The sequence below is a fragment of the Pseudochaenichthys georgianus genome, chromosome 15 (genome assembly GCF_902827115.2).
Source record: "Pseudochaenichthys georgianus chromosome 15, fPseGeo1.2, whole genome shotgun sequence".
Classification (NCBI taxonomy): Eukaryota; Metazoa; Chordata; class Actinopteri; order Perciformes; family Channichthyidae; genus Pseudochaenichthys; species Pseudochaenichthys georgianus.
The window spans coordinates 27,616,681-27,644,170 of record NC_047517.1 but is presented as its reverse complement, the minus strand read 5'-3'; the positions used below and the strand labels follow the sequence as shown (position 1 = coordinate 27,644,170).

The 27,490-nt window shown below is 41.1% G+C and overlaps 1 protein-coding gene across 1 annotated transcript; it reads left to right on the top strand.

The window, feature by feature from the left end:
- Positions 1-11: 11 nt before the first annotated feature.
- LOC117459715 (phosphatidylcholine:ceramide cholinephosphotransferase 1-like) lies at positions 12-27,057 on the top strand. The gene is made up of 6 exons (XM_034100798.2): positions 12-120; positions 18,443-19,322; positions 21,345-21,462; positions 22,647-22,800; positions 23,808-23,974; positions 24,645-27,057. The coding sequence occupies exons 2-6, from the start codon at positions 18,718-18,720 to the stop codon at positions 24,819-24,821; spliced, it is 1,221 nt and encodes a 406-aa protein (XP_033956689.1). The 5' UTR covers positions 12-120; positions 18,443-18,717; the 3' UTR covers positions 24,822-27,057.
- Positions 27,058-27,490: the final 433 nt, after the last annotated feature.

The window sequence follows — 27,490 nt, the reverse complement described above, 5'->3', positions numbered from 1 at the left end:
TTCTCCAGTCACACCGCCTACCCATGAAAACAACCGAGAGACCCACAGAGGGACGTGAGCCACATTTCGGTGATAGCCACTACTATTTGAAGAGAAGTCCTTCAACATTTCCACAGCAAGGTACATACATTACACTCATATTTACTACTCATTTGTCGAAAGAAGACAAAGCTATCCGCTGAGCCCTCCATGTGTATGTGTTTGGTCACTTAACACTGGCTCCAAATCGTGGTAAGGTAACAGTTAGTTACTGCTGTAGCACTAACTGAGTAAAAAAAACTTAACGTTGTATTATGTTTCGCTAAATTGCTCTACGTCTTCACTTTTTGACAGACTACTTCTTGACGTTTAATCTATCACCTAACGTAGTGTAAACTAGCGTTAACTAGTGCTGCTCACTGGCCTTGTGCTGAAACATTGTATCAGTTGTCGACAAAACCCTCTCCCGTTATCGTTAATCCCGACCCAATGTAATTGGCAAAGAAGCTAACCTTAATATCGGTTTGCGCTGCTGTGATCTCGCGTTAGTTGATATTAAGGTTACTACTACATATTAACACATTTTTAGTATTCTACAAGCATATAACTAACCCGTTACCCCAAACCGCGCTATGAATCCAAGAGCCCTGGCTGTGTGTTAGCTAGCGAACTAGCAAGCTAAAGCACAGAAGACGCCAGCTTGCCTATCTATTTTTAGGTGTTCAGACTATAAGCTCTTAAACCACTCTATACAATGGTTGCTGAGGCCCTGGTGTGAATGAGAGCAATGATTTAATCACATTAAACCACCTGTGTCAGCCATGGTGTTGAGGTTACGCTCACAGGTGTGCCTACCAACGTATGCATTCAATCGCGGTATATCATATGTATTCAGTTGCTGTCTCTCTCTGTATTATAACTCAGAGTTATTATTGGTAGTCAATGATGTGCTTTCTGGCAGGGTCAGATGTTTAGCTTTGTTTATTCTCTTTAAAAGCACAGCGGAACCGGTGACCTCACTGTTTCCCCTCAAATTGTTGACACGTCCCTGTCCCTTAAGAGGAAAAGGGGGGAACTGTGATCCCATATGTTTGAACAGTTGTGTCGTTGTTGGAGAAAAGCCACCGCTGACATGCTGTGTATGACGGCTAACTCAAGATACAGTAAAGCAGTACAACGCCTGTGTAGACAGCTGAGCCGACAGAGACATCGGTCAGAATACACAGAGGTGCTTTTGTGGCGGAACTGGTGAGAAAGCAACTTTTCACAGACACAGACAGTATGACTGCAGTCAGTGTCAAAGCAGGCAAAATGTGTATAGTGAGTCAATGGGGTTTATTGTTGTCAATGCATCCAGCCCAGTTGCCGAGGAAGCCTCATTGCCAAGGCAAAGCATGTCAGACCATCATCAAGTGGAAACAATTCGTTTTCTGTAGCCACAGCTGTGATTCAGCCTTGAAAAACGCCCTATTCTGACAACTAAACATATTGACATCCTCTAGAAAAACTGCTTTGTTGTCTTTGGACATTAGTACATTTGTCAGTTAGCGCTTTTATTACGTTTTCTGCTTTTGGAAGAGGAAAACAAGTGTTGTTGTTTTTACTCTGGATGTTACCCATCTGCTTCACCACAGTGGCTGTTTGTTACATTCATAGGCACGGATTACATTAAGACACAAGAGGCCAGTGTAATCTTTATGAATGGAAACACCTAGTCTATACTGGATATGACGGATGAATTAGTCACACCCAGATATTCCATAGATAACTGGTAATGGCATCCCTCTTAGTGATGTTTGCTTTTATCTGTTGGAACATAATGGAGAAGATGTTCGGCTGATGTTATATGGTCGGCATTTTAAAGCTGCATTATAAGCACCAGTATGATCTTATTAAAGCTACCTTTTATAGGAATAAAAGGTGTATTCCTCTTTGTCCAGTTGACACAAATAAACTTAATTCTCTGACAATTAAGGAACTAAGTAAAACACGTAGCCCTAATATGAGGCCAACATACATTTAGCTTTCAGTTGGGTTTTAAATATGTTACAAAAGGACCTCAGATACAAAGAGAAATCACTGTGTGGGTTGTCATGCATCTACAATTAGACATTTGGCACTACACACTCTTATTCGTCTTTATTATAACAATACCACTATTGCAAATGTTTGAATCTGCTTTTCTCAGCTACTTGAGCCTCAACACTCAAACCACAGCTAGCTAATGCTATTAGCTGATGGCTTTGGTCTTTTTGTTATTCTAGCCTATAGCAGTACAACGTTAGTGCCAACCAATTAGCCATTGATCATTTTATATCTTTCATAGGTTTTCCTCCAGAGAATTTGTTTGAAATGGCTTTAATCTTGTTTCTGCCATAATTAGAAACACATGAAGTTTTACTGCCAATCAAGTGACGTCCTAGTTTCCTGTGGCCTACAACTGCTGAAATATTGGCTAGTAGCACTTTAAAGTAGCCTGTTTTCGATAATTTTTGATCGCACTAAAAAAAGCGCACCTTGTTTTGCTGTTTTCAGACTCTAAATACGCACTTTTAGTTTTTTTCAGACTCTCTAAATACGCACTTTTTGGTTTTATCAGACTCTCTAAATATGCACTTTTTTGTTTTTTTCAGACTCTCTAAATACCCCAAACGAATCTTTGAAAGGGTTAGGTTAGGCCGTTTAAAAAGTGGCAACAGATGACCCACAAGTACCCTGTTTTGTCTATTTCTGAAAATGAATTGTCCAAATATAAGAGAACATTTCTATAACACCTTTGGGACAGAATTTAAATGACTTTAAGTGAAATTTGCCCGTTATACAAATAGAAAGGATTTTAATTTAAGGCTCTATATTCCAGCAAGTGATGCGGGTAGATGACAAATGCTTGTGGATAAGGAGTGGAGTGGTAGTATCGGTTTGGAATGTTAAGTAGAGCAAGCCACTGCTGAGAGGCCATCGTTCTTTGTGTGTTTGGTGCAATTACCTGGCCTGCTTACACCTGAGCTCCGTATCCCCCTGTCCTGACTTGTTTCAGATGTCTTCCCACACTCAGGGGACCTCCTACATTCCACCTTTGTTAATGAAGTTCCTACGGTTGTTTTGTGTTAATGAAGGCATACCAATATAATTAATCAGTAAACACCAAAGAAGCGTAATTGCCCTAGACCGGCTCCTGACCTAATTTTAGCACGTTATGAGTGACCTATTTTAAATGCAAAATGCATCATGATGCTATTTTGAGAGTAGCTGGTGTGACTTTGGCCAATAGCAGGCTGGTCACAATATTTCTTAAAGATACATAGATTAAAACCATATTATTATAGAGGAATGTGAAATACAGACTAATAATAAAACAACATAAACACAGCATACAATTTAAAACCTTATTACTGTTTAAAGTAGTGGTGTGTTTTTTAAAAGACGGTAACCTGCAAGATTTGTTGATGTGCTATCTCCAGTCTCTTTAAATTAAAATACTTTTTATGACTGTCTTTAAGGACTCTCAAACAAGGTAATAATTAAGAATCACCATTTTTTTGTGTCATCTATTTAAAAAAAAGTTAGGAAATTACTACCAAAAGGTGCAAAGTCCATACAAGTATATCAAGCTGCCACTGTTGTGGACAAAGACCTTTGCAGTTCGGAAAGTTTGTATATGAACACACTGATTACTCCCAGTTGACAGCAGGTCCTTTGGGTGCTATCTTAGATACAACTGCACCACATGCAGGGGAACGCGTTGGTTCTCTCGGGCCGCGAGGGCCTGCCGTCCTAATGAGTGACTCATAAAGCCACAGATGGTATTCTCATTAGCAGATCTCACCTATGAATACAGGGGTTGTTGTGCCGTGCAGCTCAGCCCCCCCCCCCCCCCCCCCCCCCCCCGAGACTTCTGCTAGAGCTTTCCATGCTTTATGCCTTGTCTCATCTTTACCCTTGGCATAACAGTTTGCTCTGTTAGTTAACAGACTGATAGGATATAATATTGTTCTGTGATTGCACGGTTGCTAAGGCCAGTGATGATAAAGAATGGGTTTATTTGGCATTGTAGATATCATCATATTTCTTGGTTTTCCTAGTATCAATATGCCAGATCAGCTGAGTGGTTTTGCAACATGGTAGTAAAAGAAACAGTTTCCAGGTATTTAGTTACTCTTTTTAAATGAACCGTCTTTGCCAAGGAATGAAAATCGCTAAAAATAAATATTATTAAATGGAATTTTCAATGGTGTATTTTTTTAAAACTGTAAATCAAATTATACCACACCTTAATATAGTTTAGTTTGTTTACTAACAGCACAGGCTTGGATAATTGACCCCAGTTGAGCAGACTTTAAAGTGCCCACAATAGAAACATTTTTGTGTAGTTTTCTGACCATATTTCTAGCCAGTATTGTGGGAGGATGTTATGTAATGCATGTTTTGGAGCTTCTGTTGTCAACTGTTATGGCTAGCTATTATTTCCTGACACATCAAATATCAGACCTCGCAGTCAGTGCCAGGTCTTCATTCACTGTAACTGCAGTCATTCAAGGTCATCACACTGTTACATTTCTCCGGTTCATACTATTCCTGTCCTTGAATAGCTTGTGTGATAGTGTGGAGACCTTGTGTCTGACAAGATGTTCCAAAATGACAATGGAATGATTGATCTAATATGAGTCTATGAACAGGACGTGCTTCCACGTCTCCAGGAACGGTTGTATGCGTGTCAATGTGGCATATGTTATTTGATAGATTGCTGTATAGGTCAATGTTCATTGACCTGGGGTTATCTGTTGCTCAAGGAGGACGTAGAGTGCACATTTCTTAACCATAGGAAACTAAGCATGGGTCGGTGTAGTTTTAAAATGATGCCTGTGCTTAGTTAAGTTTACTGAAAGACCCCCCCTGCATCATGTTGAGTTTGGTCTTGATGGCTCCACGGCTAATTTCTACAATCTACAGATGCATCAACAGTGATTGTTTGCTTGTATACAAAACAACAGCATGATTATACAGTCAATACCATCATGTGATGTATTGATGTCATGTATTGTTTATTTCATATATACATTGCTTGCTATAAACAAGACATTTGTGTGAGTTATAAACAACAGAGTATATACAGTAAATAGAAATAGATTTTGTAAGTAAATTACTCAATGAAATCAATGTTATCTGTAAGCGTATGCAAGTTGAAAGACATGTTTATGATCCTTTTTTAGTAGTAAAACAAGTCAAGGTAAATCGGTTCAACTTCAATTTGGTTGGTGGCAGAAATCTCATAAGTAAAACAAACTATCAACATGGAGTAAGTGGTAAAATGTTTGTTTAGTTTTCTAGTGATCTTTAGGTAAATTGACCCTTAATCTCTAAAATACTGCACATTCCAAGTGTGTTATTAATCTGCTTTGTGGTCACTGAAGCCCAACACTGTTTCATTTAGTCTGTCCTTCTTAAATAGTTGAACGAAGAAAGGCTATGTAATGCACTGCTGGTCGCTGAGCATCGAATACGTCGTTTATAATGGAAGTTGCCTGAGGTGTTTGAGTGATTTCAGGGTGTCCGCGTGGGGTCTTAAAAAGTATTAAAATGTTGATAAATCAATTTAGCGAAAATTAAGGCTATTAAACGGCATTTTCCAAGGTATTACATTTTGTAGCTTTTTTTCAATAAGTATATACATTTTCCAAAGAGGTTGTATTCTACAGTCTGCCTGAATGTAATCATTGCGTAGGTGTGTAGTGTGATTCTGTGTAGTTTATTTATGGCATCCCGTTGGATTTGACATCATCTGAACAGGACATCGCAGGCTGACTGACTGCTGCGCGATAGGCCCGTTTACGCCGGTTGTTAAACAACATCGTTATGGCGAAATGCAAGTTTGCGTTCAATTGGTTGGAAGATAAGGAGGAAGGACAATCAATACTGTATATAGTCAATGTGAGGTAAAGTGTGTCGCCAATGCAACCGGTTAAAACTCCAAGTGGCGATGAGGTCTTAAAATGTATGGAAAGGGTCTTATAAAAGGTATTACATTTGACTTCAGGATTCATGCATATACCCTGGATTCTCACCACAGTTTTTCTGATTTGTGAACTGAGTTTCTTAGAAATGATACCTGTTACAACACCATGCTCTTTTAAGCTGGGTGTAGGTGTATACAATCATTATAATAGTGCCGAGTTACTGTGCAACCAGGATCATACACAGTTAATATTTAACCATCATCACTTTAAACATGCTGGCCCAGTTGTGTAAATACGGCCTTGTGTTGTCTACCTGTGGGGCATTTGTATTGAAAGTGTAAAGGGATACAGGTGAGAGTTTGTTGTTCAACCATTGTCCGTTTGCTTCACAAGATAAGAAAACCTGTAAAGAAATACTACTCTTTGAAAAAGTGTGTATAAAGAACAGGGCAACAACACCCTTAGGACACAACACAGAGAGGGCAAACAAAGCATTCCTTTCTAAAAACTTCGTACTGAGAATATAATCTTTTTCTTGGCCTTTATGTGAAATTCTTTGCGCTATCTGGCTTGCTCTGTTCAAATATTTGGCCATTTTGTTTAACGTGTCACAAATATCCAGCTTATACAGTGGGGCACAAATGTATTTAGTCAGCCAACAATTGTGCAAGTTCTCCCACTTAAAAAGATGAGAGGCCTGTAATTTTCATCCTAGGTACACTTCAACTATGAGGGACAGAATGGGGGGAAAGAATCCAGGAAAGCACATTGTAGGATTTTTAATGAATGAATTGGTAAATTCCTCGGTAAAATAAGTATTTGGTCACCTACAAACAAACAAGATTTCTGGCTCTCACAGACCTGTAACTTCTTCTTTAAGAGCCTCATCTGTCCTCCACTTGTTAACTGTATTAATGGCACCTGTTTGAACTCGTTATCAGTATAAAATACACCTGTCCACAACCTCAAATAGTCACACTCCAAACTCCACTATGGCCAAGACCAAAGAGCTGTCAAAGGACACCAGAAACAACATTGTAGACCTGCACCAGGCTGGGAAGACTGAATCTGCAATAGGTAAGCAGCTTGGTGTGAAGAAATCAACTGTGGGAGCAATTATTAGATAATGGAAGACAGACAAGACCACTGATAATCTCCCTCGATCTGGGGCTCCACGCAAGATCTCACCCCGTGGGGTCAAAATGATCACAAGAACGGTGAGCAAAGATCCCAGAACCACACGGGGGGGACCTAGTCAATGACCTGCAGAGAGCTGGGACCAAAGTAACAAAGGCTACCATCAGTAACACACTACGCCACCAAATCCTGCAGTACCAGACGTGTCCCCCTGCTTAAGCCAGTACATGTCCAGGCCCGTCTGAAGTTTGCAAGAGAGCATTTAGATCAGGGGTGCCCACACTTTTTTGGCTGGTGAGCTACTTTTGAAATGACCAGCCTAACCCAAACCCAACCCAAAATAATATCCCAAATTGCAAGGGTTGCTGAATAACACGTTTTATTTATACATGGGATAACTACAATAGGGCTGCAACAAACGACTCATTTAAAAATCGATTAATCTATGGATTAATGAAACGATTAATCGACTATTCGGACTATTACTGTATGCCTTGCACAATTTCTCAAACGTTCTTATTTAGCCAACAACTTTTAGATTTAGCTTGAGGTTGTTTTAGGCATGTGGAAACTAACAATGAAGACAATAAAGATGAATACTTGATTCAAAAATACATATATTATTAAATTAACTTAACAGTTTGTTTACAAAACTAACATTGCTTTTTATTTAAATTAAATAAATAATATTTCACATCAAAAGAAACAAGTGTTTTAAGAAATCATATTTCCCTCCTCACCCATACCTCAAAGACCGTACCTACAGGGTAACTTGGAGAGGGTCCGAGTCCGACCCTTGTCAATTAACTACAGGGATCCCTCAGGGCTCTGTTCTTGGTCCCCTCCTCTTCTCCCTGTACACAAACTCGCTCGGATCAGTCATTAGCCCGCATGGTTTTTCATACCACTGCTACGCTGACGACACCCAATTAATTCTGTCCTTTCCCCGCTCAGAGACCCAGGTCGTTGCACGCATCTCTGCTTGTCTAACTGACATCTCTCAGTGGATGTCTGCTCATCACCTCAAGCTCAACCTTGACCAGACTGAACTGCTTTTCCTTCCAGGAAAAGATTGTCCCACTCTTGACCTGACAATCAACATCGGCACCTCTGTTGTTTCCCCGACTCAGACTGCAAGGAATCTGGGTGTGATCCTAGATAACAAACTGTCCTTCACTGCAAACATCGCTGCTACAACCCGTTGCTGCAGATACACGCTTTACAACATCAGGAGGATACGTCCCCAGCTGACCGAGAAAGCCACGCAGGTTCTGGTCCAAGCTCTCGTCACCTCACGCCTAGACTACTGCAACTCCCTCCTGGCTGGTCTACCTGCATGTGCCATCCGACCTCTGCAGCTCATCCAGAATGCAGCGGCTCGTCTGGTCTTCAACCTTCCTAAATTCTCCCACACCACGCCGCTCCTCCGCTCCCTTCACTGGCTTCCGGTAACTGCTAGAATCCACTTCAAGACACTGGTATTTGCATACCATGCTGCGAATGGATCTGGCCCTTCCTACATCCAGGACATGGTTACACTGTACACCCCAGCGCGTGCACTACGCTCTGCATCAGCCAAACAACTCGCTGCACCCTCGCTGCGAGGGGGACCCAAGTTCCCATCAGCAAAAACATGTGGGTTTGCTATCCTGGCTCCAAAATGGTGGAATGAGCTCCCCATTGACATCAGGACAGCAGAAAGCCTGCACACCTTCCGGCGCAGACCGAAAACTCATCTCTTTCGACTCCACCTCGAGCGATAGAATTACTAACAAAGAACTGCTAACAGAGCACTTATATACTAATAAAGGACTGGCTTATCTATAGCCAGTTGAGTAGCACTTGAAATGTTTGGCTCTATGAAACCTGATGTACTTATATGATTCTGTTTTCTTCAAGGTTGTGTCTTCCTGGTCGAATGTACTTATTGTAAGTCGCTTTGGATAAAAGCGTCAGCTAAATGCAATGTAATGTAATATTAAATAATCTGATGACAGAACTGTAAACAGAATAGCTGAAACTTTAACAAACTAAATAAATCTGTTACCTCTAATCATTAACCCATGTTTGTATAATTAAGTTAACTCCGTGTGTTGCTGCTAGCATACATAATAACACCTGACGTGGAAACGTTACTCATGGATGGGGCTACAGAGCTGCTAGAAAGACAGTCGAACCCGGTCCATTTCTCTGTCTGAATGTGGTGCATTTTTTGCTAAATATTTAGACAAATTGCTCGTGTTACCGCTAGGGATGCACGATATTGGTTTTTTGAAACAGATACCGATAACTTCCTGCTTCTTAAGACCGATACCGATAACCGATAATAATATATATATATATATATATATATATATATTAGGGGTGTAACGGTTCACAAACATTTCGGTTCGGTACGTACCTCGGTTTTTAGGTCACGGTTCGGTTCGGTACGTTTTCGGTACAGCAGAAAAAATTATCATATTAACATATTTTTTTTTAATTATTATTAAACTGTGAATAATGTATTCACTCAAATAAATACAAAATATAATAAAATAAACATTAAGGTGCAGCTTTTCGATGAACTGAAATAATCTGTATTTGAACTGTACTGTACTAGAACCTAAGCAGCCAGTTTGACATTATGACTTGCTTGTCATTGTATTTTCATGTTTTTTTAAAGAAAGATGAACTTGTCCACATTGCTTGCTGAAAGAGCAGATCTGCTGGCACTAGCAATGTCTCCTGCCGTGGAGAACACCCTCTCGCTAGGGACAGAGGTAGCAGATACAGCCAGGTAGCGCTTTGCTAACATGGCAACATAAGGATATTTGCCGTTTGTAATAGCTTTGGCTCGGTCTGAAGTTTTTGCGAGTGGTGGAGGCTTAAATGCTAGTGGGAGTTGGGTTTGCACTTCAGTCTTTTGGTACCGGTGATATTCACGTTCGGGTGATGCCTTTTCAAATGAGTGTGCAAGTTTGATGTATTGCCAGCCGCGTAACCAATGTTAGTTGAACAATGCCGACAAACAGCTTTGGTTCGGTCCACCTGTCTTTGTCCGTCATCCTTGTACGTAACTGCGAAACCAAAATGTTCCCAAACCGGAGACTTCAATGATGCTGGAGGATTTTCGAGCTCAACTTTATCTGCGTTCGCCATTTCCTCAAATTACTGATTACATTTGAACGCATCCCTCTGACCAGCTCGTCCAATGAAATGACTTGCTCGCTCTGACGCGTTGATCACAATGGGTGCAAATTACTCTGAATGCTGCGACGCAGCACCTGAGATTACTTCCAACATTTTTTTCACGTTCTCAATTTTTTACGTTTAAAGTTATATGCGTTCGGTACACTTCGGTACACACGTGTACCGTACCGAACCGAAGGGCCTGTACCGAATAATTTCGGTACGGGTACGTGTACCGTTACACCCCTAATATATATTAAATGTACCTGTAGTTTTTGCACACCTGGTTAAATGATGAACTAGCCGACTGAATCCTTTATCTTCGACGAGGGAGAAGGGCTGGTCGTCAAGTGCCATCATTTCTATGATGAAGTTAGAGATCGTTTTAGCCCTGGGGTCGTCTCTGGCAAACTTCTTGCCTTTTTCAAAAGCCTCGTCGATAGGTAAAAGCCTTTGCAGCTGACTTTGGATTCTCCGCTAGTTTAGCAGCGCAGGCGTCTTCGTACGCTTTTAACACACCATCGTAGCGATGGCGATGTTTCAGGTGACTAATCAGGTTGGAAGTATTAGCTCGTTGCCTTTTTCTCTCCTCGTGGAACTTCTGCATTGCATTTGGTAATACAAATAGCAAGCGAACTATCTAACTCTGAAACTTTGAAATAGTCCCATACTACCGACGACATGTTTGTTTACTGTCCTGGCTTCACGGCCGCACACCATTTACGTCACAGCCAGGCATGAGTTAGGGAGCGCTGGATTTGTGAAAAACTCTCCTCTTCCTAAACCACTAATACCACAGTACTGGCGAAACGGGAGGAGCCGAGTGAAAAACAAGCGCCCCTCATCCCAATCCACCCACACCGCAGTATGTTTTTCTTTTTTTTTACCCAAAAAATATATTGTATATTATCGGGGCTATTAATACTTTTATCGGGTTTATCGGGATGACGTCATAATTCCTAATATCGGACCAATAATTATCGGCCGATAATTATCGTGCACCACTAGTTACCGCCCTTACATGCTGAACTCTTATTGCACTTTTGGTAACGAGCATTGTCCACCTCAAGACGGGTAACATTTAACCACACCTTGGAGCGCTTCTCTCCGCCATCCCAGCCGTGTGTTGGTGCATGTAGCAGCTGCGTGTGTGTATAAACTGCCCCGCCCCCCTCGCTCGCACACAGACGGGGGAGAGAGAGAGAGAGATCTCGTCTCGATTGGAAAGATAAAAAATACACCGACCATAGACGCATTTGTTTGTCTTTTTGCATATTAGAAACAATTTGGCGACACTAAGACTGCGAGATACTGTTTGTGTAGCAATAATACATGACCTTTCTCTTTCTCAACTCGCTACTCGGAGGGAAGTCGCTGTCATATGCCTTGTGAAAACTCCGATAATGCCTCTGCACGTTACCTTTCTTTGGCAAAGCGACGCTTGCTTTCAGGCATGAGAATCACTCACCTTTCGGCGAAATTCGCCGTTTTGAATCCAAAATAGGTCGTTTGTGTGATTCATGTAGATCTGCAATAAAAATATTTTTGGGGTATTGGGGGGGGTCTGGGACCCGGCGTAATCTGCGGCCGCGAGCTGTTATGTGCCATCATGACACGCATGGTGTTCTTTTTTTTATATATTATAATGCAGCGCGAGCTGTGTGCTCGAGTCTTCCTGCCTGTCGGCTCTGCTGCTCCGCGATGATGGTCTAGCTTCAGCAGCCACATTAGCTACGGGTGCGTTCGTTAATATTAACTGTGCGGTCCGGAGTCACTGTGGCACAGACTGGACCGCTGGTGAACAGCTGTTAGAACGGGACGTTCAGGTGTTCAGAGCAGAGCTCCCTGTCGGAGCGCAGAGCGTGATGTGCACTGAAAAGTTTTTCTGTCGCAATATTATCGTTGAGCTAGCTAGCTAGCATACATTGTCACTATCTGCTAACGTTAGCTTTAGCCTTCGTTTTCTAATAGTTTTTTTTTCATAGGCGATAAACGGAGGTGGTATAAGTATAGATCTTGTACTTGAGTAAAAGTAGAAGCACTCAGATATTGTACTTGATTAAAAGCAGAAATACTCAAATCTTGTACTTGAGTAAAAGTAGAAGTACTCAGATCTAGTACTTGATTAAAAGCAGAAATACTCAGATCTTGTACTTGATTAAAATCAGAAATACTCAGATCTTGTACTTGAGTAAAAGTAGAAGTACTCAGGTCTTGTACTTGAGTAAAAGTAGAAGTACCAGAGTGTAGGAATAGGAATACTCATATGTCATGTCAAACATTACTAGAACCAGACCTGGTGAGTGTGTCTGACAGATTGTACCCAGCGAAACAGAATACAGACATTCTAATCTTTATGCATTCAGCTTCTTCTTTTGTTCTGCTGTAACCACAGAGTTTTTGATTCCTAATTCATCAGGGTTTGCAGCACCTTTTCTGGTTTTCACTAACCTCATTTGAAATGTATGTTAAGGGTTAAAGCTATGATCAACAATGGGTTAGTGTGCTTTAAGGATGGATGAATTATATTCCATCTAGTCATGCCTATGGTTGAGTTTCAATTGATGATGACACTACCCTGCAGGAAAGTTTGAGATGTGGTTCTGCCACTAGCTCAAGCACAGACATGCTGTTGTGAAAAGTCCTTATATTGACTGCTGTTACCTAAGAACTTCCCTGTTCAGTAATAAGCCACATTATGTAGATTATGCGTTTCCCAGAAAAAACGAGTTTACTGGGAAACACATGTGCAGCATTAGAGTGCCCACGGTGAAAGTACTAAATAGTTGTTGGCTCTTAACATGCAGGGAGGAAAACTAAAGAAAAGGTGGAAACTACAAGACAGAAGGTGGTGACAGGTCAGAGAAACACTCTTCCTCCCTCCTGAGGCTAATGCTGTTGAGCCGATGAAAGGAGAAGAGGGTGTATAGCACGGGCGCCCTTTTATAATGAAACTCAAAGTCTTAAATTCAGACTTCCAAAGCTTTAAAGTGGTAGCCAAATAGGTTTTTTTGGATAATAAACTTTAGAGTAAATGTGGGCTGCTATTTACACAGAAAATGTTAAGTTGCTACATGTCGTCTGAAACTTGTAGCAGTTTTTTTGAACAGTGTTTTAAGTACTAGTTGACACACCCAAACGGACTCTTCTTTCCTCTTCTCTGAAAGCCATCGTGAATGAGTAATTCCGTACCACTCTTGACAGCCTAAAGATGTGCTTTGGATGGTGTCTGTTTGTTTGTGTCAGCTTGACAGATTGTTGACCCTGAGAGGGATCTTTTGCAGTGATGTAACATGTACCGCCTTGTGTGAAACCATCCGTCCCCCTCTTCCTCTCTGCGCTGCCCCACCAAACTTCCCGAGGGGAAAGACTTACCGCATGACATTTTTTATTTGAGTATGACCCAGTTCTAATTAGGGCTGAACCATATATCGTGTCATGGCGATAACCGCCAGAGACGTGCGATTTTATTAATTTTTTTCTAATTTTTTTTTTTTTTTTTTTTTTTTTTTTTTTTTTTTTAGGACGTGCGATATTAAGTAGGTACATTAACTCAAACACGTCATGTAAAGATTATTGTGCTGCTTGCTACAAAAGGAAAACTTGCGCGGCTCTCATGTCAGGGGTACTTGAGTGAGTGACATGCAGGCTCTGCATGCACAGCAAACCACCAATAACAATCATTCTTAATCAGATCACAGCAGGCCCCGCCCCGCTAGTTTGCAGACCATCAAAACACAGGTAAAAAATTAGCGAGGCACAGGAGGACAATACCGGCGAGAATGAAGATTTACTTCCAAAAAGAAAACCAACATCTGCCATCTGGAAGGATTTTGGATACAAAAAGGTTCTTCTCTTCTTCATTCACAGATGAACCCCCTTATTTGAGGGTAAGCAACATGCATTATCATGACATGTTAGATCATGACTTAAGGTATGATGAGTCAACCAGTTAAGATCCAGACGTCCGTGACTAAAATCCTTCATCCGGTTAAATATAGTTAAAAAAAACGCAATATATATCGCAGGGGAAACAAATATATATCGCAATGTCAGTTTTTTTCAATATCGTGCAGCCCTAGTTTCAAATCCATATATTTTTTTTTAATGAACACATTTACCTCCTGTTATGCGTAATTGGGTGGAAAATGTGCAACAACAGGAAATGCTTATTTTTGAACAGAGCCCAACCCCCTTTTTCGGTTTATCACTGTGTACCTGACACATCATTCTGACCTTCTACAATATAAGTGTAACTACTAGGGGTGTAACGGTTCACAAACATTTCGGTTAGGTACGTACCTCGGTTTTTTGGTCACGGTTCGGTTCGGTACAGCAGAATTTTTTTTTCACAAAAGAAAACTTTACATTTTTTTTTTTATTATTAAACTGTGTATAATGTATTCACTCAAATAAATACAAAATATAATAAAATAAACATTAAGGTGCAGCATTTCGATGAACTGAAATAATCTGTATTTGAACTTTACTGTACTAGTACCTAAGCAGCCAGTTTGACATTATGACTTGCTTGTCATTGTATTTTCATGTTTTTTTAAAGAAAAATTAACTTGTCCACATTGATTGCCGAAAGGGCAGATCTGCTGGCACTAACAATGTCTCCTGTAGAGAACACCCTCTCGGTAGGGACAGAGGTAGCAGATACAGCCAGGTAGCGCTTTGCTAACATGACAACATAAGGATATTTGGCGTTTGTAATAGCTTTGGCTCGGTCTGAACTTTTTGCGAGTGGTGGAGGCTTAAATGCTAGTGGGAGTTGGGTTTGCACTTCAGTCTTTTTTCTTTTGGTACCGGTGATATTCACGTTCGGGTGATGCCTTTTCAAGAGTGTGCAAGTTTGATGTATTGCCAGCCGCGTAACCAATTTTAGTTGAACAATGCCGACAAACAGCTTTGGTTCGGTCTACCTGTCTTTGTCCGTCATCCTTGTACGTAACTGCGAAACCAAAATGTTCCCAAACCGGAGACTTCAATGATGCTGGAGGATTTTCGAGCTCAACTTTATCTGCGTTCGCCATTTCGACAGTTCCTCAAATTACTGACTACATTTGAACGCATTCCTCTGACCAGCTCTCATAGTATGCCTCTCGGCCAATGAAATGACTTGCTCGCTCTATGACGCGTTGAACCCAATGTGAGCAAATTACTCTGAATGCTGCGACGCAGCAACTGAGATTACTTCCAAAAAGTTGTTCTCAATTTTTTACGTTTAACGTTATATTCGTTCGGTACACTTCGGTATACACGTGTACCGAACTGAAGGGCCCGTACCGAAATTACGTGTACGTGTACCGTTACACCCCTAGTAACTACTGAAGATAATTAACTCTCACACAAGTCACAGAAGTGCATGGAACATGATTGTTTCCATAAGAGTGCAAAATGCCTGTGATGTTTCAATAAGAAAGAAAAGAGCTAGAGAGACAACGTAAAACTCTGGCTCATTTCTAACTACCACACTAACGGACTAGTGTCAATGACGGATTCTCAGAAGGTTACAGAAATGGTTGGTACACAGTCTGTGAGGTGTCGTGTGGAGAAGGTCTGGCAAGTCATCAGGAAAATCATACTTGACCTTTAAGGTGCCCCGTGGAGTTCACTGATCAAAAAGCAGTGATAACATCTCAAGATACGAACAATAGGCGCTCAAAGGCAGGGAACAGGAATACTGCAAGCCACTTAACTTTTATACAAAATACTGTTCATACATATTTGCAAATGTGTTAGGAGGCAGGAAGGGCACTTGAATTATCTGTTAAATACACTCATTGCAATGTTTTGGTGAGTAACACTAAATGTAAACATGAACCTTTTTTTGTTTATAAGGAAACTCTACAAAGCTAGTTTTGAAGAAGGGTTCTTGTAGTGATGCTTCACAGAAAAAAACACAACTGATGCTCCACTTCCTCCAAACAATTAGAGAACCGAGACTTGGTAGAATTGTAAGTGAACAATTGATGATATCGTACCTAGTGTTTTAAAATGTACATTTGGACTTTGAGTCTGTACTTGTCACTTTTATAATCTATGAATCCATATAAACATCGGAGCTGAGCACAGCCTGCTACCGGTAACTACAGACTTTTTACAGACACCTTAATGTATACTCAAAACATTTTGGGTGTATCCCTTTAAACGATTCTCAGCTTCTTGGGTAAAACAAAGGCTACTTCCCTAAACACCATGACAAACACTCAGTAAACAGACACCCACACGCTTAAAGAAATTGTAATATTTACTTAAGTTCTGAAGTAATACAAAAGGCTTTCAAGGTGAAATTGTTCAGGTAGTAGCTTCAATGTTTCGTTTGACTTCAAAATTCACAACGTAATAAGGCTTAAGCATTTCCAGACTTTCCTTTGTTTCTGTAGCTCTTTGCCTTCAAACTATATTGTCCTGAAGATTCACATCTGTTTATCTTCTGGCAGGAACCTTTATCAAAGCCTGCTATGTAGTCGTCTGGTGTTGGTTATCCTCAGCACACGAAGATTTTACTCAAAAGAAAATGTATTTTCCACAACCTTTGTTTTTCTGTAGAGTGTTGTTACAGCCAAGGAAATGTAATTCAGTTCTCCACATTACTTTCATTTTGTCCAGCACTTTGCTTATATGAGAAACACTACCCAAATAGTTATGCAAATGCTCATGCAATGTCAGCATATAAATAGCAATGTAAGGCATCCTAATTTAACACTCATTTCCATGATTTCTGGAAGACTATTCAGCATGCTTGAATGCAGGTTAGTTCATTAGTTCCAGGATTAGTTTCCCCCTCTCCCCAGTTTAGCTGAGTGAGATTATTTCTTCTATAAGCTGCTTCACAGACCAAAGGTCCTGCGCACACAGCTGAGTCAGCGATAGCTAATCTTCGATCCGTCTCAATCGTCTTCTGTTCACAGAGCGGTGCAACTGCCCTTTGTCTTTATGTGTGTCTTTATTTGCACTACATACTGCTCTTCTTTGAACTCTTTGCACCATGTGAAGGCACACAGCTGGGTTGTCACTAGGGATGTCCCGATCACCTTTTTTTAATAAAAAAAAAAAAATCCTGATACCCGATTTTTTTTCTTCCGATCTTTTGAAAATCACGTGATCGGCTCCAATCCCCGATCACGTGATCGGGACATCTCTAGTTGACATGCTATGCATATGTTTATTATTTCACTTGCTTTCAAGTATTTATATGTTAGAGTTGTTGGGTTATTCGGCCATATGGTCCTCGAGGCCTCAACAGGAATAAACGTGACGCCAGGTGTCAGTGCTGTCCACTGTATAGCCCATTTATCTGGCCTCAATAAACAGGCCTCTGAGGTGAGATGAGATACTGATGTGCAGTTTGTTGTCCTGCCAACCATTCAGCCTGCCAGTGTGTTTAGCTACTAGTGGTCTGAGCTGTCCTGGCCGTGCGGGGGCCTGACTGTTGGCTGACTGCCCGCCACACAGGGGTTGCGTTCTCTCCGTGCTCGGCGCTGACCTTCACTCTGATATATGAGTTCCTTCTCGCAGTCCGTTTCCCCTCCTATCCTCCCTCTTTCCTCACATCCATGCAGTAGATTAGTGCTCTCCAGCTGCATCTCTGACTCCCCCGAACACGAGCAGGGCCACCCTGTGTCCCCCACCGACATCGCGCTCTATAAACAAGCACGTGATACGCAACAGATGTGAGTTCATCTCCTTGTTAACCTTTGTTGTTGCCTGAAGGCTGGATGAGAAACATACACACGATGGAAAACAAACAAAAACAGGCTCTATGATGTAACGTATCTAGGATATAACGTATTAGATAGGGTTTTTATCGGCTATAAGCTACTTTAATTTGTTTAAGTGAAGACATTTTGATTTATTTGTTTGTCCAAATTCTTTTTTTTCTAACCAGTAACCCAATACACAAATACCGGAAACTTGCTGATCGATTGAGTCTTCATGTTGCTGTTATTGTTGTAAAAGCTCTACAATTACTTGAATAATTAATTGAATCTTTCATCCGTGATCTTCAGCAGCTCAGAGTTGGCCAAACAACCTGTGTCATGCTGCTCTACTATCCAGAGTTTACACACTAGCTTCCAGGTCTGACCAGGCATCCGGTCCGTGACACACCCAGTGGAGTTGTGTAAGCAGATATGGCAGCTATGACTTTGTTCAGATTCACAGCATTGTATCCTTCCTTTTTTTTTTTACAGGGGTGCAGCGTGAGGGGGAAGAGCTGATGAGGTGAAGAAAGCCAAAGGAGGCCACTGTGGTTCGTCTGCTCTCTCTCAGCCCTGATTCTGAGTGACCGCTGCTCACTCCCGCGTTTCACTTCGAGAGGAGGCTTGGCTCCCTCTGGGTGCAAGAAACACCATGTGCCAAAACTGGAGAGGATTTACCACCGCCCCATAGTCCGCCAAGCCTCTCGTGAACCCTCCCCTCTAGTCTTGAGGACCCTCCTGATCCCCCACATTGCCCACTGGCCAAGATGAAGAAGGTGGCAGCATGGTCTGCAGAAGATGTCTATGACTGGCTGAGCAAAGAGGGGATGCTGGAGTACATCGACGCCCTCCGTCAGACGGACGGTCCCGGTCTGCTCAGGCTCAACGAGGCAGATTTCCACAGGCCCTCCCTGTCGCTCGTGTCGTCTGATGGCGGGCAGCAGCTGTTGGAGCGACTGGAGACGCTGCGGATAGAGACTCACATCGAGGATCACAAAAACGGCCACGCAAACGGACATGCTGGGGGGCTACCTAATGGGACTAGCAAGCCTCAGAGGAACGGGATGAAGGACTACAGGATGGAGATGGTCCACATCCCCATCCCTACGAAGGAAACCACGCGGCCCTCCTTTCCGACCGAGTGGGGGAAGACGGGCATAGCGTTCGTCTACGCGGTGGTGTGCTTTGTTACCACCACCATCGTAATTTCAGTGGTCCACGAGAGAGTACCGCCAAAGGAGCACACCCCCCCGCTGCCCGATAAGTTCTTTGACCTGTTCAACAGGGTGGAGTGGGCCTTCTCCATCTGTGAGATTAACGGCATGCTGCTGGTGGGACTCTGGCTGATACAGTGGATTCTACTCAAGCACAGGTACAGTCTAGCACAGTGGTTCTCAACTGGTCAGGCCTCGGGACCCACTTGTTCCTTTGTCAATAAATCGCGACCTGATATTTTGAACCACTCAAATGTATTCAATAAAAAATTGTGCTGTAATATATATATATACTAGTGCTGTCAAAATTATCGCGTTAACGGCGGTAATTAATTTTTTGAATTAATTGCGTTAAAATATTTAACGCATTTAACGCATTTGCAGAATGGCCCGCCCCATACGTGCCACCAGTGGCAGCGCCAGGGTATGGCTGGGGTAGGCTACACCCATACCAAGAAATGGCTTAGCCCCACCATGAAAAGTAAAAGTTAAAGTAAGCAAAATAAAGTCTGCCAACTCGCGCGAAGTAAATTGCACAGACAGCAGTTAGTAAGATTGATTTCAGTAGCCACGGTTTTGAAAACTTGTCACGTAGTGATCGTCTTCTCAATAGAACATCTTTGATAACGGCGTGGTGTTGTTGCAGGAAGTCCCGACGGAGAATACTTTTGCTGTAGTTCAGGGCAGAGCCATATAATAGTAATAATATGGCTCTGGTACAGGGGTGCACATAACTGGTACGCAGGTTATGTGCGTAATCTGAAATGCGTTCCGTCACTTGTGTCACAAAGCGCATTTGCGTACCGACGTACTTGTGAAGCTTTTCCAGAAGGCGGTTAGATCACCGGACGACAGAGTCGGTCTCCGTGTGCACAGACAGGGCTGCTGTTAACGTCGGTCTGTACAACGGAACTGTGCCAAAACTACGCCAACCGGCTGCGGAGGGAGACTCCCCCCTTCACTGGAGAACTGCGCTAAAACAGCTGATCACAATGTTCACACTCTGTGGTCACGAAGTACTCCACTAGCGCGCGCGCCCCCCCCCCTGTCGACTTTCCTGAAGTACTCCCCCGTTGATAGAAATCAACACGTAATGAATTAAGACCCCACGGTTTGATGATTGATAGGTGTGTGGGTTGTCTTTCATTTTGACATGCAGAAAAATGTTATAATAAACATAGATACTGTATGTTAAATGGATATATCCGCCTTCTTTCATTTATCTTTCCATTCCCACAACAATATACATAAATAAATGGCATATTTTGGACATAGTTCGAATGGTGATTAATCATGATTAATTAATTTTTAAGCTGTGATTAATCTGATTAAAAATTGTAATCGTTTGACAGCCCTAATATATACGCTTTTCAGCATATATTATTAATTAAAATGAAGTACAGTGCATATATGCCTTATATCCCTTCACAGAACTAAAGTATGCTTTAAAAAAAAAAAAAGGTTTAATGAGATGATGGAATCAAAGCTGAACTAACATAAAAAGGCACATGTGCTGAAAACCCAACCCCAGAAGGGGGGTCTGGGGGGATTGTCCCCCAGGAGACTTTTTGAAATACTAACATATAAACTACACATTCTGGTACACTCTGAGAAGAAAATAAATAAATCTATTACTACCCGACATATTAATAATATTTTATGCCATTGTTTGTGTTTCACTTTGTTCTGACAGCTTGCTGCTCCTCACAGAGAGAAGAGCAAAGAGGAGAGTCTGTGTGAATTACTTTAAATTGTGGATAAGGGTAGATAGCCCCCATTGTTCTGTCTGTGACCTGTCAATCATCAAACCGGCAGTCATATTTCATTATGTGTTCATTTGTATCTGAAGTTTTACCCATGGATGTATAAAGAATAGTTCTACCGCAAAGTTATTCTCCGTGGGGACTTCCGGCAACAATCTTGCAGCATTCTGATTGGTCAGAAGACTCGAAAAAACATCAGCAAAGATGTTTTATTGAGAAGATGATCACTACAAAACTAACTCTCACAAATATTTGCTTGTAAATTAATAAGAAGTGTCTATACAGTGTTTTTGAGAATCAATACTGTATCACAGAACATAATACGTGATGATATGATACTTAAGTAGTGTTGAGTTAGTAGTTTGACACCCACCTAAAAAAACGTTGTATTATTAATATTCTTTGTCTTTTTTCCAGGTCAATTATAGGCAGGCGATTCTTCTTCATTGTTGGCACACTCTATCTGTACCGGTGTATTACAATGTACATCACCACTCTGCCTGTTCCCGGGATGCACTTCAAATGCTCTCCAAAGGTATTATTCACACACTTTCATTCCTCTCGCCATTGTAGCTTTGTTGAGCTTGAAAGACTTCTTTCTTATACAACATGCTGAATGGGCAGATTCAGCAAAAAAAGTATTCCTCTTGTTAAAGCTGAAAGCCTCCGAGTGCTCTCCGCTGACCGCCCGTCGCAAGATATGTGCGTGTCTGTTATACTGCGAGGGGCTTCAAGTGGTGGCTTCACTTTCTCAATGTCCTGTTATTATCAAAGGCTTTAGTAGAAAACACATTCCTATTCTTTCTTTAAAGCAACTGTGTGCAGTGTTTCTGTTGGATAATTGGAATACAAAATATTATGTTTTAATAAATAGAATAGTGCAAAGTGAGAAAAAGATAATACAACTTTGAATTTTGTAGTGTCATTGAGTTTTCTTTGTACTTGTGCTGATAGGAAACAAAACACCAATGATATATAAATATGGGTGCACACATCATAAACCCAAAAGCCTTTATAAAGTAAAAATGTGGTTATGGGAAATGCTCTTTGAGTTTAGTGAAATATCATTGTTATCAAAATGTCAGGATTGTAGAACTGCAAGGCTTAAGGTCATGGGGAAAACTTGAATTGATCCATGGCCTCTAGTGTTAAGTCAAACACGTTCTGCACCACATGTGTCAAACTCAAGGCCCGGGGGCCAAATCAGGCCCTTGGTGGATTTCATTTCGGCCCGCAGGATCATTTTGAATTACTATTAGATCTGGCCCGCCGGTATATTGCACGCACACCTTCACTCCATCCTGAGGGTCTCCTCAGCTCAGAGCCTGAGCCCAAACATTGATGAACTTGCACCCAAGATGAGATGCCAAGTGTCTGGCTTGAACTTGGCCCACTGTGTATTTGAGTTTGACACCCCTGCACACCTTCCACTACCTTCAAGTCCTGTTTTAACTGTAAATACATGGAGACATTTTTACTTTTAAATGAGTATTTTCACTTCTGCTATTCAAAAGAGTACAAGTAGTAATCCTGTAGAGGAAATATTTGAAGAGGGTTTCTTTCTTTCTTTTCCACTAAATATCTGATTAGGTGTTACCGCCCACTCTACATCCTACTTTTGGACATCATTCTTTGTGAGCTTCCAGGAAAACTGTTAGTAATTACACTGTTATTAGGAACCCTAAGAGGATAATGACTGTCTGTCTGTGTGTCTTTCAGCTTCTCGGGAACTGGGAGGCGCAGATGAGGAGAATAATGAAGATGATTGCTGGTGGGGGCCTCTCCATCACAGGGTCCCACACCATGTGTGGAGATTATCTGTACAGTGGCCACACAGTCATGCTAACGCTAACATACCTCTTCATCAAGGAGTGTAAGTTCCACTGTGCCTATACTATCGTTTAAGGAAGAATGTACTGGGTGGCTTCTACTTTAATGCCACAAATGAAGCTCCTTTCACTTCCTCAAAGTCTATCTTTATATTTACACATTTTAAGCAGATCATCGCCACAAACCCATCTGCTATGATTCAAGGTTCAAGGCTTTTATTGGTCATACGAACATAGCTACAGTGTAGTTATGACAATGAAAATTTTAGGTCACAGGCTCCTCCAACAGTGCAACACAATAAAACAGATAAACCGAAAGAAAATAGTGAAAGTAAATAGTAAATACAAAAAGTAAAATGGTAAAAAAAAAAGTGAAATAGTGCAATACGAGTTTATATACAAGTTATTGGAACATGATATATGAGATACATAATTAAGTAGCAGCCAGATTAATGTTATGGATTTTGTTTCAAAGTAATAATGTATTGCAATATCAGTTTAGATATGAAAATAAGGATTTAATATTCCTAAATGGTGACTAGGCTGTTAAACCATGTGCTTATGCTTTTGTAACACTTCTCTAAATGATAACGGAAATGAGCAGGAAACCTGCATCACGCGAGTGTCCGTGCATTGGGACATTGCTCTGTTGCATAACCAAACGTTCGATTCCTCGGCAGGCGTTTCTGTTACGTGACTCATCTGGCTTGCAAAGCGCTACTTGGTTAACCGCAGAGCATGAGTGTCAGAAGTCAGGTGTATTTTAACCGCATTGGTTAATGTACTTTTATGACACTTTCAGTAAATGTCTCCCTCCTGCTACATCACATGCTACTGCAATGCTTGTCCACCACAGTAGCGCCCTCTTGTGGTGAAATGGAGAATAGCTTTTTTAATATTTCTGTAGAAAAGCCAAAGTGAACAGCTGACTCTAAGAGGCTGATGATGAGCTGTTAACAATGATCTGGTCTCCTCTAGAGTTGACACTGATGGGTTTGATCTGTGTTCCTCCCATATTAACCATTTATTTTGTACCTTTTTTAATTGGCAGATTCCCCCAAGCGGTTCTGGTGGTACCACTGGTTCTGCTGGAGCTTGAGCGCTGTTGGGATTTTCTGCATCCTCCTGGCCCATGACCACTACACTGTGGATGTGGTGGTTGCATATTTCATCACTACACGCCTCTTTTGGTGGTACCACACCATGGCCAACCAGCAGGTGAGTTTTTAAGTTGTTGTCATTTGTAGTAAGTAAATAAGTAAGTCAAGTAAATTGGCTTAAAAGGACAGCCCCAACATTTAAGTTAAAGGCTTGTTACCTTGGTTGCTGGCTTTTTACTGTGAGAAGATCAATACCACTCATAACTTTATCCTAAATATGAATCTGCAGCCAATCATCTTAGCTTGTAGACAACACTTTTGTTTTACACTTGTGCTTTGGTATTGAATGATTAAGATAGGATGCAGTATTACATAAGCTGTAGCTTCCAGCCATACAGACAACAGAGTAGTTTTCCTTAATTTCAAAGAAGGCAAACATATTACTGAAAATATCCATGTATTACTTAAATATATTTAACTTTACAGGAATGTACGCTTAGTTGTGATGACTGTTCTTGAGGTTTTAGTTGTTTAGTTTAGTTTTTAAGCCAGAATAAACATATTCTTGTCTGGTTTATTATTTTAGCTATGATCAACATTGTATCTTAAAAATGTCCACTCAAACAACAAGTACAGTTGACATGATGCAAAAGGACAGAAGTCTTGGAAAAATGTGAAGTAAATGTGAAGTAAAAGTAAATACAAGTCTTGGTTCCTCAATGCGTGCCCGGTATTTAAGGTCCACACTTAATTTACATGTCATTTATTTGTTGTTGTGTTTGTTTCAGTCGCTGAAGGAGACATCGCAGAGTAACCCGTTCTCGCGGGTTTGGTGGTACAGACTGTTCCAGTTCTTCGAGGAGAACGTCAGCGGGATGGTTCCTCGTAACTATCAGCTGCCGCTGTCGTGGCGGTCGCTGCAGTGGAGCCGCGGCGTGAAGTACAGCAAACTGGAGGTCCAGTGACCCAAATCATTCAAAGCCGGCGAGAACTATGACTTCCAAAAGTGCTGTTTCTCCCCGAGGTGGGCGGCACGGTTCAATGTAGCGCTGTCCTTTCACCTCTAGGAAACAGACCCTGTCCAAATGGGTAGCACTGTGACCCACTTAGTATTTTTGTTTCTGTTAGTGTATATATATTTTGTTTCTCTTATCCTCTTTTTATTTTCTGTTAGTATCCATCAACACAGAGCACTACTTTATATTTGTTTTGTGTCTTCCTCATCGTGGGTCACAGTTTACGAAGCATTTCCTCAAACATTTTTGGCCTCAAGGACTCAAAAACGTTTTTTTCTCTGCACAAAACCATAGTTAATGTCTTCATGTTCTTACAAGAGTTTTTAGTGCAAATGGTGTCAATCAAATGCTGATTTGATAAGCAAAATGCCATAAGCTAGTTTTTGTTGTTTAATTTTTATAGCAAATTACTTTTTGTAAACGGTCCTTGCTAAAATGAGTCAAAGGTGCAAAAAATAATGTTTTTAAGTATGTCAAACTTTATTTTTCAAAAACAAATGATGTCCAACGAAAGATTTTTAGATTTTTACCTTTTTCAAGATGGATAACTGAGAGCATAAGAATCCGATGTGGTGTACCATTATTCCAGTGCCTTTCTTAGCTTGATTGTAAAACAGTTCAAGTACTATGTGTCTTGTGTCTCTCGGCGAGTACGAGGCGGTACTTAGTTAACAGTCTCGTTCCCATGAATGTAAAAACAACTACGCCAGCCTTACCAGAGAATTGGTTTTCCCAAAATTCAGTGCAGTGAGTGATATGTCCCGTTTATTTATTGATGCTTGACAATGTCTATTCGTGCTTAGTTTGTTAATGCAGAAAAATTACTGTTAATTGTATTTTCTTTTTTTAAATGTCAGTATCATTTTAATGTACCAATCAGTCTTTAACCAGCACCAGCCATGTTGAAAGCCCGATCATTGATGTTCGGTTGTATGCTGGGTTTACTTTCCACCACTAGTTATCTGCTAAGAATCACTGCCTGGTTGGAAAATGAAGACGTGTCTCCGAGGCGCAGGGTGACGCTTCTCTGCTCCTCGACATGTCTTTTTGCATCACAGCAGCGTCTCTTGCTCAGTTAATGAACCCCACGCTTGTTCCCCACATTGAGTCCCATTTTAGATCCTGAATGATCTCCATTACTGTCTGGTCTTGTAACCTCTGTGGTGGTGAGGAGATCTAGAGGATAATTGTGATCTGAGTTTTGGGAATGTCAAAAAACAGAAGCTTGAGGTAAAGTTTCTGAGCATGTCTGTAATCTCTACGGTTTATCAAGCTGCTGTCTTCCAGTTTTAAGATGGTGTATGTTCTACACTGCTTCCTTTTTAGTGCTACGCCAAATCTAGAAGTAGCTAACACTCAACGTGGAACCTGTGTGTGGGGAAGAGGCTGAAGCATGACGCACAGAGCTGGTTTGACCCGGGCCGTTTCTCATTGTCGAGTAAAGCTGTTACGAAGGACTGTTTAAATGCCCAGCATTCGGCGCCACTCGATGACGTCGTATACTTGAAATAGTGGCTCTGCAGCAGCTTTACTCGACATTGAGAAACGGCCCGTGTGTGTGTGCAGGAAAACATTGATTTCCATGAATGTGAAAATGCGTCCTTATTGATAATCCTAATTATGTTGAATTTTGCTTTGTGTAACTATGACTAAACTGTAAAGAATAAGTATTGCACACGTTTATAGAGGGAAAGATTGTGGAATTTCAAATTCAACTGAAAAGCTTTGAGGAAGAAAAACTGCACTAAGCTTTAGATTATACAAATCCCAAATAAATAATAATTATGTATCTTTCTTTGAGAGCGTGAGTATAACATTATTTCAAAGAGTAATTCATTTCAATGCCAGCAAGAGTCTTAATGTTTAAGACAAATGACAGTCCAGGCGTACCCTCCTTCCTTTATAATCATTTCACTTTAACAGAACAGCAGGTTCCTCACATTCGGCTTCGTTTTGCTTTCAGATAATGTTTCGAGCGCTTTGATAAGGGTGACGGTTGAAGTTTTTTTGTATTTTAGTTTACCAATCAAGTAGTTTTTTTTTTTAAACGTTCGTCATCCTATATGTTCCTCTGAAAACTTCTCACCCATGTTGTCCTTTTTTTGTGCGTATACCAGATGTTTGTAAGATATGATAAAGGATTGTACTTGGGATGCTTTTTAATAAAACCTTTTACTAAAATGTATTTGATTTGCTGTCTGCCTCTTTCTTTCTATATTTATCACTATCTCTTCTGACATGACGTCATGGCAGACCCACTAACAGCCAGCAGATGGACACATTGAGTTAAATGAAATAAGACCCGTACAGTGAGGGGGGGGCGCTCTCCTCCCAAATGTCATTTTGCTTCCTGTTTGTATTTGTGCAAGTATGTCTGACAGTCACTTCCTCCATTCATTGTGGCTTTTCTTGGTAACCTTTCCATCATGTCTCGCTAATGTTTCCAACTTGAGTCTTTTTGTAACCTCTCATCCAGCCAGATGTTTTATAGTCTGCTGAGCATAAGGTTTTTGAATAAACACACTGACATTTACACTTTCCAGTCCCATGTATCCATTGTTAGACTTTTTTTGTAATAACTTGAAAGGGCCTAAAATGGGGTCTAAGGGTTATGGTTC

What these genes read in the sequence shown, in the direction of transcription:
- LOC117459715 (XM_034100798.2), top strand. Translation starts at nt 18,718, where the DNA reads ATGAAGAAGGTGGCAGCATGGTCTGCAGAAGATGTCTATGACTGGCTG. An exon ending in ACTTCAAATGCTCTCCAAAG is followed by an intron (nt 21,463 to 22,646) that starts GTATTATTCACA and finishes TGTGTCTTTCAG; the next exon opens with CTTCTCGGGAACTGGGAGGC. An exon ending in ACACCATGGCCAACCAGCAG is followed by an intron (nt 23,975 to 24,644) that starts GTGAGTTTTTAA and finishes TGTTTGTTTCAG; the next exon opens with TCGCTGAAGGAGACATCGCA.